Raw genomic sequence first — 13841 nt, 5'->3', positions numbered from 1 at the left:
AGGTACAAAAATTAAAATGTGAAGAATGCACTGAATACAATAGCTATATTATTCTGTGAAACAGAAGTTGTGGGGGCAGAGGCAGGGGAGAGACATGATATCTGTCTTCAGATATTTGAAGGGGCTATGTTAAGGCAGAGGAATAAGGCTTTATATAGTTAAGAATACAGAACTGTTCACAAGTTAGAAGTCAGATGTGGAAAAATAAAGGTAAGAACAATCCACAAATTTTCAACTGTTCATATATTTTAAAACCTTCCCTGTTGGGGAGTATACCGTCACTGCCAAGTGTTGGAGAACAGACTGAGCTTCCTCCCAGCTCTGCAGTGGGCAGGAGGGTGGGCTTGGCTGTGACCCCTGAGGGTGCTTTTACAGAGAGGCCTTTATAGGAGGCTCAACTAGACTTTGACTTCTAAGAGTCCTACACTAAGAGTTAGTGACTTTTTACTTTGGCAGTATGGATCCAACTCAGGTTTTGACCAGTAGGATAAAGAAGGTCTTTGGGGCTGGACATGGTGGCTCACATCTGTAATACCAGCACTTTGGGAGGCTGAGGCAGGCAGATCACCTGAGGTCAGGAGTTCAAGACCAGCCTGGCCAACATGGTGAAACCCCATCTCTACTAAAAGTACAAAAATTAGCTGGGTGTGGTGGCAGGCGCCTGTAATCCCAGCTAATCCCAGCTACTAAGGAAGCTGAGGCAGGAAAATTGCTTGAACCCAGGAGGCTTAGGTTGCGGTGAGCTGAGATCACGCCACTGTACTCCAGCCTGGGCAACAAGAGTGAGACTCCATCTCTAAATAAATGAATAAATAAATAAATAAATAAAGTGAGACTCTGTTTCTAAATAAATAAATAAATAAATAAATAAAAGGAGAGACTTTGAAAAAAGACCTATTTAAATTTGATAACTCTGGCAGAGATATGTTGGATGGATTAGAGGAAAAGGTGATAAAAACATTGGCTGGAGTAAAAGCATTGCAAGGAAAAAGGAAGTAATATTGTTACTGTAAAACAGGTAGCTTGGTTGGTCGCTTCGTGGGTATCAACTTAATTATCATAACCAAGGAAGATTAAATGAAAGAGATTTTATTACTTTTAACAAGTAAGTAGAATACCATGGATAGTTCCCAAAGCAGTGTCTCCCTGAGCTGGAAGCTGTGTCAGGTTTTATAAGCATAGGGTAATGAGGCATGATCTGATTGGATCTTGCAATGAGGTAGTGCTAGGAGGCATTATCGGACTGGATGCCAGAGCTCATTCTGATTGGATACTGGATCCTGTCGTTCAGTGTATATTAGTTTGTTTTTCATTGTTACAAATGAAAACCTGAGATTGGGTAATTTGTAAAGAAAAGAGAATTACTTGACTCACAGTTCTGCAGCCTGTACAAGCATGGCACCAGCATCTGCTTGGTTTCTGGTGAGATCTCAGGAAGCTTTTACTCATGACGGAAGGCAAGGGGAAGCAGGTGTGTCACATGACAAGAGAGTGAGCAGGGGAGAAGTGAGGGGATGCTAGACTCTTTTTAAACTTATCAGCCATTTCCTCTTGAAGGGCACTAAGCCATTCATGGGACTCTCTCATTAGACCCCAGTCTCAACGTTGGGGTCATATTTTAACATGAGATTTGGAGGGGACAAACATCCAAACTTTATCATCGTGTCTGCTGCTTAATTCAGTTCCTGCTTCTCAGCTGAGCATTTAGATTCCTCCTGTGGTTGCACCATTGGTTCATCTGAGCATGGTCAGGCTATGTGACCTGAGGGTCCATGGCAACTGAGAAACAATTCATAACATTATTACATAAAAGTTGAACCAGATTGGTCTGGTGCAGCTACAATATGTGTAAGAAACTTTCAAATGAAGAATAAAGTTCATGTCTTGTTAGGATTTGTTACTTGAAAAAAACCTGGTTCCTTTGCCTGGCAAGAACAAACAACTCTTCACCAGAATGCAGGTTTTGACTGGCCCAGTCGCTCATGCCTATAATCCTAGCACTTTGAGAGAATCGCTTGAGCCCAGGAGTTCGAGATCAGCCTGGGCAACATGGGGAAACTTTGTACAAACTTAAAAATTAGCTGGGCATAGTGGCACATGCCTGTAGTCCCAGCTACTCAGGAGGCTGAGGTGGGAGAATCACTTGAGCCCAGGAGGTCCAGGCTGCAGTGAGCGGAGATCACACCACTGCACTCCAGCTTGGGCAACAGAGTGAGTTCCCTACCTCAAAAAAAAAAAATAATGCAGGTTTTGATCAATGGGAGTTTTATTACTAGTCACAAGTACAGAGAGCTCTGGGAGTATTCTGTAGCCGAGTGTGTTCCTGAGGAAAAGCAACAGGAGGGTTTTATGGGGAGGTGGACGGGGACAGGGTGTGTCATCGCATGTAGAGGAGGGGTCCCAGTGGTACAGATACAGTGAATCATTATGTCAGCACGTAGGTTTCAAGTTATAGTAATGAAGCTATAGTTCCTCCCATGGTGGAGACTTTAGCATGGTAATGAGGAAAGTTTACTTGGGCTCATTTATAAATTGTCAGTTTGTCCGGAGTTGGTTCCAGCTGACTAGGTGACCACATTCCGTAGAAAGTGTGGGAAAGAGCAGGCTGCAAGGCAGGAGGCTGCAAAACAGGCTGATTGTTCAAGTTGATTAAATTCCTGTAGCATCTGGAAACCCTCCTCATCTGCTTATAGGAAGTGGAGGTGAAGGAAGTAAGGGAGTTCAGACAACTTAAACCCAAGACAGCTTTATTTGGAGAGTTTGGCATGAAGCACTTTAGAAATGAGTTTAGGGTAAATAATTGTTATAAATTCCATTAATTGATAACAAAGTATTAACTATGCTTAGAAGAAGTAGGGATATAAATGGACAGTTTTTGCAGGCTACTGGGAAACTTTATAAAAACTACTCATTCTTATCTTTTTTCCCTTTTTATCAAAGCTCAATGTAAAACAATGTTTTAAAAATATAGAAAATAAAATTTTGGTGACTTTTCCCCAGTGATAACCTTGGTATTTAACACTGTATAGTCAGCATTTTTCTGAGCCTGTTCTTCAACACTGTGATCATTAATAACTCTATGGTATTCTGTTTTATTACTACATCACAGTTTAGTTAACAGTTCTTACTGTTGAACATTTAGTTTATGCTTTTGTTATTTCCTGTTATAAATTGTGTGACCACAAATATCTTTGTTCATACATCTTTGTGCACATAGCTAATTATTTCCTCAAGAAAAATTTCTAAAAGTAGAATTACTAGATCCAAAGGTGTGCTCTTTTTGAAGATTCTTAATGCATGTTGCCAAATTATTCTCTAATCAAGATCTTTTTTCTATTGACCTTTTATTAGTTTTTTTTAAGAATACTTTAAAAAAAAAAAAAAAACCTCAAACCTGAAGAAGAGTTGCAAGATTAATAACAAAGAAACTTTTTGTCTGGTGGATCATAAATTGCTTAGTATGCCATTACTCCTAAACACCTGACTTTGCGTTTTCTACAAAGAAGTATGTCCTCCTACATAACCACTATACAACCAGTAAAATTATCTAATTCTTAGCCTTCATTCAAGATTTTCCCAGGTTTGAATATTGTCGTTTGTAACAAAAGGAATCACATTTCGTTTTTATGTCTCTTTAGCTTCCTTCAGTCTGGAACAGTTCCTCTTTCTTTGACTTTTAAGACCTGACACATTTATATTATAGGTCAGTTATTTTGTGGAATGCTCTGCAGTTTGGATTCTAGCTCAGTTTTAATATTTATGGAAGACTCATTATGAAATAAATTTTTCCCAGCTCTCCTTGATTTAACTTGAATGCACATGCAAATAATGAAAAACCGACAGTAACTATTAGTCACCAAATGAAGAATTTAGAAATATTAATTGAACAAAACTCTTATAGATTGAATATAAATGTCATACATAAGTAGACTTTATTCCCTCATTTTAAAGAGTAATATACACTTTTAAGTGTTCAGTTTTCAGACATATTCACAAACGAGAAAGATGAGTTGAACCCAGCTATTGATTTTCTTCTCTTTTATAGCTATTATCTTCCTAAAAAGTTCACCCAGTGTAATGTTGAAGAGTATCATGACTTCCTGAATAGTGGAGGTGGTGCCTGCCTTTTCAACAAACCTTCTAAGGTAATAAGTGTGGCTAACAAGGTTTATGATATTAATTATCAACCTTTCTAAAATATTATAAATACACATTTTCAACTATTGAATCTTAGAGAGCTTTTCAACTTGCCCTATATGTACATATTCTAGATATGCTATATATCTGAATATTCAAAGTCAGCTTTAACGTTGGGCATTTTGGGCTATTCTGAAATAACAGTGTTTGCTGTCTGAAAAATTTCCACTTTCTTTTTTTTATAGCCAAGTGATGATTCAGAGTTAGTTTACAAAAATGGTTTTATTACTTTTCTTTTTTATTTTCTTGATGCTTATTTTTTTTTTGGTTACCTAATCACAACTCATACAGGTAGAATGTAGGGGCATGTCTACCCTCATCACTCCCTACACTGCTTTTCTGAATGAGCAGTATGTTAAAATTACAAGTATTTCTCAATATGAAAAGCAAGTCTTTCTAAAGCAGAAATGAAGACGATCTTGGACTTTGTCACAGGCTTTTACAACTTGCAGTGCATCCCCTGGTTACTGACTAGAAAGAAGGTCTTCCTCCTGCATTTTGAAGACTTTGCATGTTAAAAAAAAATGCTTTGTCCTTGTGAATTATGTGAACCGCGAAATGCTCTGTGCACCACAGGGATATGCACCATTGCCTTTGAAATCAATTTAATTTACCTGGTTTAATTTTCTGTTCACTACAGTGAAATTTAGAAATTTCACTGAATTGAATTGAAAAACGAATTGACAATTTTAAGGCTCTTCAAAAGATTGGAAAGAATATTTGAACTGTGTCACTGCTGCCGTAAATACTAAACAGTTCAAGTCTTTTTACCAAAATAACTGATTATTGTAAACCCAGAGTAAGAGAATAAGTGTGGTTTTCATTTGGATAAGTTTCCATTTTGACTGTTTTTTATTTGTTATGATCTGTTTCAACCAAAAATGAAATATAGACAAAAGTTGACTCATTTGTAGAAGAGAGAATATTTAAAATCAAGTGGGTTTTGTTGTTGTTGTATATATTCTTTATTTTGTTTTTTTTTTTCCTCTAGTTAGTTATGAAAGTATATGTGTGCATGTGTATGTCCATCTGTTTACTGGTGTGTGTACATTTTCATTCTATGATATGTAGACTTTGATTAGCTTTTGAATGAATATTATGTATCTGGCATATAACAATTATTTACTAATTTTGCCTGTCACCATAGGATACATTATATTCAAAAAAGAACAAAATTGATGAAGAGCTAAACAATAAAACAGACCTAAAACATACACTTGGACAGGTCAAAGTCTGCTTCAATCTCTGGGGAAAATTTAATTTTAGTTTGCTACAAAACTATCTTAATAGGAGGAGCTGTATTTTATATTAATTAGATCAATGGATATACTAATTTTTTGATGCTTTTCTCATTGTCTAAGAAATAGTTTCCTGTATCAGAAGGAGATATAGTAATAAAGCATTTTTCACAGATGGCTAAACTTAATCCTCAAAAATTTTCTGATGTAAATGGACAACTATTATTATTAGTATTATTATTCCTGTTCTAGATATTAAGGTCTCTGAGATGTTAAGTAATTTACCCAAGATAAATACTTGAGCCAAGATTTTCCTCTAGACATCTGACTCCAAATCCCCTGCTGCTGGTTTCAAATGAATTTTCAGGAGACAGTCTGGCTTGATTTTAGTGAATGATTAGATCATCTTTAATTTTGATGACATTTACCAGACCCTATGTGGTATGTATGTTATATATATAAATATATAGGTAAACTATATGCTATGTATATTAAATATGAAAAGGAAACAGAAGTAGACACTTCTGTTTTAAAGTTCCAAGTTCTGAGCTCATGCTTTCTAGTTTAGGAAAATAAAACTATATTTTAGAATGACTTGGCAGGGCAGGTGTATTTGGGTATGGCACTTATGGTCTCTCAAAGTCTTTGATGTTGATTTTTCTATCTTTTAGTTCACTTTTTGGTTTTTCTTACAGCTTCTTGATCCTCCTGAATGTGGCAATGGCTTCATTGAAACTGGAGAGGAGTGTGACTGTGGAACCCCGGCTGTAAGTCTCTGGTTGTTTTGATGTTATTTTCAAGGTAATTGAGGGTCATTCCAGGTCCACACACTCAGACGTATGGAGCAAGTGTCATGCCTGGAAATTTTATAGGATTTGTGGAAGAAAAATTATTGTGAGTTTGTACATTTATTTTAGAAAATATCCTGTTACTTTCAGGAAAGTGACACCATTTTCTGATGTTTTGAAAATGTTTATATTCCTTAGGAATGTGTCCTTGAAGGAGCAGAGTGTTGTAAGAAATGCACCTTGACTCAAGACTCTCAATGCAGTGACGGTCTTTGCTGTAAAAAGTGCAAGGTAAATAAACGTTAATGATCATTTGACAGCAAAAAAAAGAACATACTTGATTAAATCATTAAGGCTGGGTACATATAATCTAATAACAAAAATAGTATCTAATACATATTAAATGACTAAGTGCCAGGTGCTTTACAGGATCCTCACAAAATCTTGTGTGGTGTAGTTGCTTGTTATTATTCCTATCTAACAGATGAGAATACTAAGGCTTGTAGTGGTTAAGTAGTTTGCCCAAGGTCTTACACCAAGTAAGTTGGGGAACTAGGGCCTGAGCCCTGTTAATCTTCAGAGGCTGTCCTTTCCATACTTCCTGTGGAGCATGCACATTAAATGAAACCAGGTGTTACTAATGTTTAAATGATGTTTGCCTTTCTTGGTAAAGCCAAGGAGACTTTCAGTAGATCTTTTCTTGTTGCTGAGCTTGGTGTATCTCTCACATTAGCTGCTGAGGAAGCAAGGGAGTACTTTGAGACGTGATTATACCATGCATATATTATTGGTCCTGAAAGTTTAGAATGCATTTTCACACACTTTATGTTTTCATCCTCCCAGCAGCATCCTCTTTCTTATCTCCATATATTTAAGCCTTTACATCAAGACTAACAATTGAGGCTTACTTCTCCTGAAGAAATCTAATTCTTGTTTTCTCATATAAAATCTGGTGTAATAGTCTACATTATTTCTATCTGTCTCTCACTTTCCTCTGTACATTTCATGGAGCAGAGCCAGGCACTTAGACAGTAATTGGTATACATTCTCAGTAAATATGTGTTGAGTGAATGAATAAATATGCACAGCACTCTCTTAGTGATAATTTACTGATTAACTTTAGTCGAATGAGTTAAAGGAGGATGGGATATGAAACTATATAGTGAGTATCTACTGTGTGCCAGAAATTATGCTAAGGACTTCAGTATCATCTTATATCTGAATTTCTCAACTCTGGCACTGTTGATATTTTTGGCTGGATAATCCTTTGTTGTAAGGGTATGTCTTGTGCATTGTAGAATATTTAGCAGTATCTCTGCATTCCACCCATTAGGTGCCAGCAGCACCCCTCCTAGGTGGGACAGCCAAAAATGTCTCCAGACACTGCCAAATGTTCCCTTGCAGGTAAAATCACCCCTGGTTGAGACCACTCTCTGAGATGATGCTCACAAGCACACTTTTGGGATAGGCATTATTGTCTTGATTTTTATAATTAAACAATCTCAGTCTCAAGGAAGTTAAATAACCTGTACACAGGCTCACTCAGCCAGTAAGGAATAGATGTACAGTTAAACCCCAGATCTGCTCTCAGCAGTTTGTTGTTTCCACTCTACCACTGTGTCTCCTGGCAGCTTTTTAAGACAAGCAGGCACTGGCAGAGATCTCTGAAAGCACTCTGTAAAAAAGAAGATTAAACCAAATGTGAAAGACATTCTTTGATTTTGGCTACCACCCCTGTTTATTCTGTCAACTTTTTCCACTGCCGTAACAAGAAATCCTGAATCATTTATCTTAATCCTCAGTATTTTAAGTCAGCCCATCTATAAAATGTGTTTAGTTACACTGCTTTCCCTTTGATTTATACAACTACGCTCCCTGTGATATAATTATTTCAAGAAACAAGTAGAAAAATAATACAATTAAAATACATAAAATAAAATGGCATGACTGCTATCCCTCAAAGTAAGTTATAGCTGTATCAGTCAAGAGTCAAGTGAGATCTTCTTTGCCACTTTCTTTACCATCCTTCCCAACTCTCACCTGACACCCTGGACTCCTAGGGCAGCCAGAGGCAGGACAGTGAATGGAGGAGGGAGAATAGAAGAAAAAGATAAGCAACCATGTGTATCTCTATTTTTTTCTACAGGTATTTATAATAGTGTATATATAAGCCAGCATTGGCATACTTTTTCTATAAAGAGCCAGATAGTAAATAGTTTAGGCTTTGTGGTCATAAAGTTTCTGTTGCAGCTCAGCTTTGCCTTTGAAAGCAGCCATTGAAAATACAGAAACAAATGGGCATAACTGTGTTCCAATAAAACTTTATTTATAAAGATAGGCAGTCAGTGAAGTTTGACCCATGGGCCACAGTTTGCAGACCACTGCTGTTAAAGAGTACTTGTTTACTTATTACTTTTCTTCTCCCATTATAATACAAGTTCCAGTAGGGCAAGGATTTTGGTTGATTTATATACCGTTGTATCCTAGCACTTAGTGAAAATCCTGCCTCACTATTCTTTCTTTTAGAAGTTTCCTGGGACTTCTTGAACATTATGCACTCCTCTAAACTACCCCAAATTTGCTCATATTTCTACCCTAGATATTCTAAAATGGTGGCTTGCCTCAGTCCCAAGGAAGAAGAGAAACATGTGAAATTAAATTTTCTTATTTCTTTATTTTTAACCCACATTAAGATGCAAGTTCCTTATGAGCAGGGTTCTTGTGTTTTGTTCTCCATTGAGTTCCCAGTAGTTAGAACAGTGCTTGGCATGTTATTAAATATTTGATGAATGGATGAATGAATACATATTTTGTTTGGATCTAAAAAAAATACTTGTTGAAATCCAGATTGGAGTTTATAGTGGGCAGTGCATGTTCTAGGAACAGCAGGAGACTCAAATGCCTGTAGGGTTCTGAGCAGCTAGAGAAGATAAAGCTTATCTAGAAAGTGGGGAAAGCAGAATAACATGTGCCTTTGTGTGAGCAGAGACAAAGCATGTAAGGATCCAGCCCTGAATGCTAACATTTTTGAGAGGAAAAAAGAGAAGGATTGAGAAGGGAAGGGGAGGTACTTTAACTATATATCTCAGGTCTGTTTCGTTTTAATGAGTACTCCTGCAATTCACATTTTTAACCTAATGAAGTTAAACATTTGTGTAATTCTCACACTTGCAAGAAGTATTTGAGATGATGGAAAACAGAAAAACAAAAACGCCTATACGAAGACATAAATAATAGAAACACTAGAAAATAATAAAAGACCAAGATCTAAATCCATGTAAAAACGAGGCAGGGGAGAAGATGGGTAGAAGAAACATGGGAAGAAATAGCTTTGTCAGAAAATCTAATTTTTGTGGTTCAACCCAAAATGTAATTTTTAAATTCTTGGTAGATAAGGCAAAAAAGGATAATGTGATTAAAGTGTCAGTGAGAATGAAGAGTAAAGGGTAAATTCAAAAGCTATTTGTACAGAAAAATTACTGGAACCTGGACTAACTGGTCTGTCTTGTGGGATTTAGCAGTATAATATAAAGCTTATGTGTAAGGACTATGGAAATTACATCATACACAAGAAACTGTTTCTTAAAACTATTAAAATTTTTTTCAGTAACCGTGGTTTTGACAGATTACCATCTTACAGTAGTTTAAGGTATTTCTAGCCAAACAATTTTCACTTCGTTTTTTTCAGATGATATTGTAAGATTTTTTTTTTTTCTCCCTACAGTTTCACACATTGATTTTTGTTCATTTTAGTTTCAGCCTATGGGCACTGTGTGCCGGGAAGCAGTAAATGGTTGTGATATTCGTGAAACATGCTCAGGAAATTCAAGCCAGGTAATTTACAAAATAACTGCTCTAAACCTCATGGGAAAAAGTGGGGTTATCTTTAGTGCACTGACCCTCAAAGAGAAGTGTAAATGAACAAGTTGCTCATGTCTCTTTCACATCATTTCTCTATTTTTTTTTTAGGAATTTAAGTTTCAGTGATTGAAGCTTGAGCAGATGTTGAACATAATTTTGTCTTAATGTTGAACTAGCCTCAGACTGCATGCATGCCTTAACTATTTTGTTTTTGTATTAAGTAGGTAGTACAAGGCATTTTCTTTTTGTCTACTTAGTAAAGGAAGAAACAAAAAAAACCTTTCTCTTCAGCTGATTGAACAAGAAGTCAGTGGAGGCAGGGACTCACAAGCACACTGGATTCTTAGAGAGGACCTTTTTCTTTCTCTTGACTCTTACCTACTACAGCTTGTATCGCCTCAGCCATTAATAGCTGCTCTTGAGTTTTATAGCACTTAGTTATAGATATACAAGCTAGAGAAATTAAATAAACTTTGGTGGGGGTTCACAGATTTCAAAATGGTCAGTGTACATACAGACTGTCCTCACTTTGAAGGGTAGTGCCAAACCATAAAAATGACCATGCAAGCTGAGACCATGCAAAGTCATTTTAATAATCAAAGGAAAATATTTCAGTTGCTTTGCAGTCTTCAACAATGCTGTCAGATTATTAAAAACTCTCTTACTGCTGGTTTTAAATGGATAGGAAGGTGAAATAATAATATTTATTTAGCATACTGTACATTAAAAGAGAAACATTGAGAATTAAAGGATTTTATTTCTTTGTAAAAACCTTAGGAGTAGTTTGAATAGAGCTTGCCTTCTTATAAGCTTTATGATATAGAGTGAGCATATTTTCTATGTCTTGTTGAGCTGTCACACTCTTTTCTAAGTTTGGATCAGCTTTCAACATTTTATTCTTTGTGCTTTCAAAGTCATGAGATATCCCTGAGAGATGTGAAGATGTGAACGTGAAGTTTCTTGCTGGCATTACGCCCTCTGGGACATCATCACCTATATGTCATAATCACCTTATTCACCGATGTCATTAAGTCCTCCTTCAGCAAGTTCCTCTGGTTGCATGTCTAGAGGCTCTTGGACAGCAGTATTGACATTCCCACAGTCAGCCATTTTTTTCTATAACTCCATTTAAAAGTTCAATTTGCATTTTACTTCTGGTGTCATCACTTTTCTTTGCCGCACTTCCATCTCTGTTGGCCAGTTTCTTCTCTTGATACTCTGTTTTTGCAAAATGGCACATGATATCACCAGAAGACAAAGAGGCAACATAATTGCACACTTTGCTCTCTGTTTATACTCATTCAATAATGCCTTATAATTTTTCATAATTGCTGTAAGGAAAAAAGTAGGATTATAAAGTATATCCTTTTCTGACATTCTTAAAGTGGACTTCAGCTTGAAAGTCATTATTTTCAGTATAAGCACTATGTTTCCTCTCATGGCAAAAGAAAGGAAACTGTAGTTATTGCTCCATCTATGCAGACTTTCTCCTTATGTTTGTTTTGTTCCCTTAGCTTTCCTGCTCTGAAAAATAGTATATCTGTATGAATTAAGATGCTTTTAAATGTATCATCAATTGAGTCTATTGTAGTCAGTTCTTTTTATTTGCTGCTGTGTAATCAACTGTTTTTGCCTCTGGTAGATTCATATTTTCAGGGTCAAGTGTACCCATTGTTTTTCCTCTTGCTTTCTCTTTAATTTTTTAAATTTATTTTTTACCAAATACCCAGACTTCAAGGACATCCACTTGCTTTCTCTTGACCTCCTTTGCATTTTGTTTTATAGATGGTATAAGGGACTAGCCATATTAATAAATATGTTTTTAAAAATGAAAACATTAAAGGGTTTAGCTCAGCCTTATATTTTGCACCGCATTTCGTTCATAGTTGTTCTGTTTTTCCTAGTGTGCCCCTAATATTCATAAAATGGATGGATATTCGTGTGATGGTGTTCAGGTAGGTCACTTCATTTTTACCTATGTTTTTCACATGTACCAGCGTAGAAGGAATACTGAAATCTTATCAAAATAGGAAGATCAATTTAAATGTTTATAATCAGTTCTGAAGATAAAAGGCCTTTCTACTATTTATCTATTATTAGTTTCTTTTTCAGTTATCTGACATAAGCAGATATTGCATCACTAATGGGTATTTGCTTTTCTGTTTTAGGGAATATGCTTTGGAGGAAGATGCAAAACCAGGGATAGACAATGCAAATACATCTGGGGGCAAAGTAAGTAAATAGTGTGGCTGGATCATTGTTAAAGCATGATATCAGGCAGACTTCTCAAGGACATGTGTGCTGGAAGTAAATTTTTGACCACTTTATGACTGGGGGATTCTCAAAGCTACCACAGGTTTTAGCAGGGATATGTTTCTGGAAATTAGAGTAAGGCACCCCTTTGAGAAGACAGCCCCACACATCTTGCTAGTTGGCAGTGCCTGTGGACGAGACAGAAAGTGCCTTTGCTGCCAGGCTGATGAAGCCCATGCCAGGGTGCATAGCTTGGAGATTAGAGCAAACCTGGATTTCAGCTCCTTGTATACTCTTTTCAGCTGAGTGCCCTGAAGCTAAAGCTTACACAACCATGTGGGATGGACATGGACCCTGGACAGGACGTCCTTAACTTAGAACAGCAGCATTTTATCTAGAGTCATTTTTTTCCTCCTTGGATATTTTTCTTAAACTCCAGTTGGCTTTCCTAGTTAGAGATGAACTTCTGCTGAAGTGGTTTTGCTGTATCAGAAAGAAATGTTAATGTTTTAGCCTTTAAAGTCTGTCAGATTTTCAAAGGAAAATATATAACATTTAGATTTAAATTATACTCTATTTAAATGTTTATTTAAATGTTGAGTAATGTATTGTTTTCTAGAAGTACTACTAGCCCAAACTTTTGGGAGCAGTTTTTGTTTTAAACTGTTTCAGGAGACAATTTGTAGTAGAAAAAAGGCTATAAAAATGATGATAATTTTTAATTGTTATAAGTAAGTGCCACAATCCTTTTAGGAGGGGAAGTGTATGCTCTCTTTAAGCAATTGGAAACATTGGGATGGCAAAACATTTAGTCAGTCAGGTTTGTACTCTGAAAAAAAGATATCATTTTTGTTTTATCCACTTGAGCAAAAATAGTAGCTGACAACAAGAAGTAGGAAAAGAAACTACCAACATAACTAGTTGTTTAAAAAAAAAAATACCAACAATTATTCTTTGATTAGTTTGCATTTCGTCCTAATTCTTAGATAACTCTATCAACCATCCCTGGTTTTAGAAAAGATAAAAGCCTGAAAAAGATACTGATGTACCTCAAAATGTTATTTGACTTCCATAGATTTAACATGAATTCAAACTTGTCTTAAAGCGAAGTAAAATTGCTTTAGATAGCTGCTAAGAAGTGGTGAGCAAGGTAGAAATTGTACCACTGTTTCTTGAATCTATAGGATATAACTATTTTAATAAACTTGTCTTTATGATTAATAAAATATGCTGAATGAGAAATTCATGTATTATATTTAGCACTTAGATTAAAGAATGGAGTATATATTCAAGGAACTATTTGTTATTGTTTTCCCTAATTATTGGCCAAATTCTTTTTTTGTTGTTGTTTGAGATGGAGTCTTGCTCTGTTTCCAGGCTGGAGTGCAGTGGCGTGATCTCAGCTCACTGCACCCTCTGCCTCCCGGGTTCAAACGATTTCCCTGCCTCAGCCTCCCAAGTAGCTGGGACTACAGGCGCATGCCACCACACCTGGCTAATTTTT

At 36.3% G+C, this 13841-nt stretch overlaps 1 protein-coding gene across 6 annotated transcripts in view; it reads left to right on the top strand.

The window, feature by feature from the left end:
- The window catches only part of ADAM22 (ADAM metallopeptidase domain 22), a 255952-nt gene that overhangs the window by 196036 nt on the left and 46075 nt on the right, over window positions 1–13841 (top strand). For all 6 annotated transcript variants that reach the window (XM_011996033.1, XM_011996032.1, XM_011996031.1 and 3 more), the window contains 6 exons: window positions 4046–4145; window positions 6131–6202; window positions 6422–6514; window positions 9977–10057; window positions 11989–12039; window positions 12253–12316. In XM_011996033.1, coding sequence (XP_011851423.1) covers window positions 4046–4145; window positions 6131–6202; window positions 6422–6514; window positions 9977–10057; window positions 11989–12039; window positions 12253–12316 — 461 coding nt within the window. The remainder of the gene's footprint in view (window positions 1–4045; window positions 4146–6130; window positions 6203–6421; window positions 6515–9976; window positions 10058–11988; window positions 12040–12252; window positions 12317–13841) is intronic.

Source organism: Mandrillus leucophaeus, unplaced genomic scaffold, assembly GCF_000951045.1.
Source record: "Mandrillus leucophaeus isolate KB7577 unplaced genomic scaffold, Mleu.le_1.0 Scaffold50, whole genome shotgun sequence".
Lineage (NCBI taxonomy): Eukaryota > Metazoa > Chordata > Mammalia > Primates > Cercopithecidae > Mandrillus > Mandrillus leucophaeus.
Note: the sequence above shows the minus strand (reverse complement) of the source record. Positions and strands in the feature narration are given on the sequence as shown.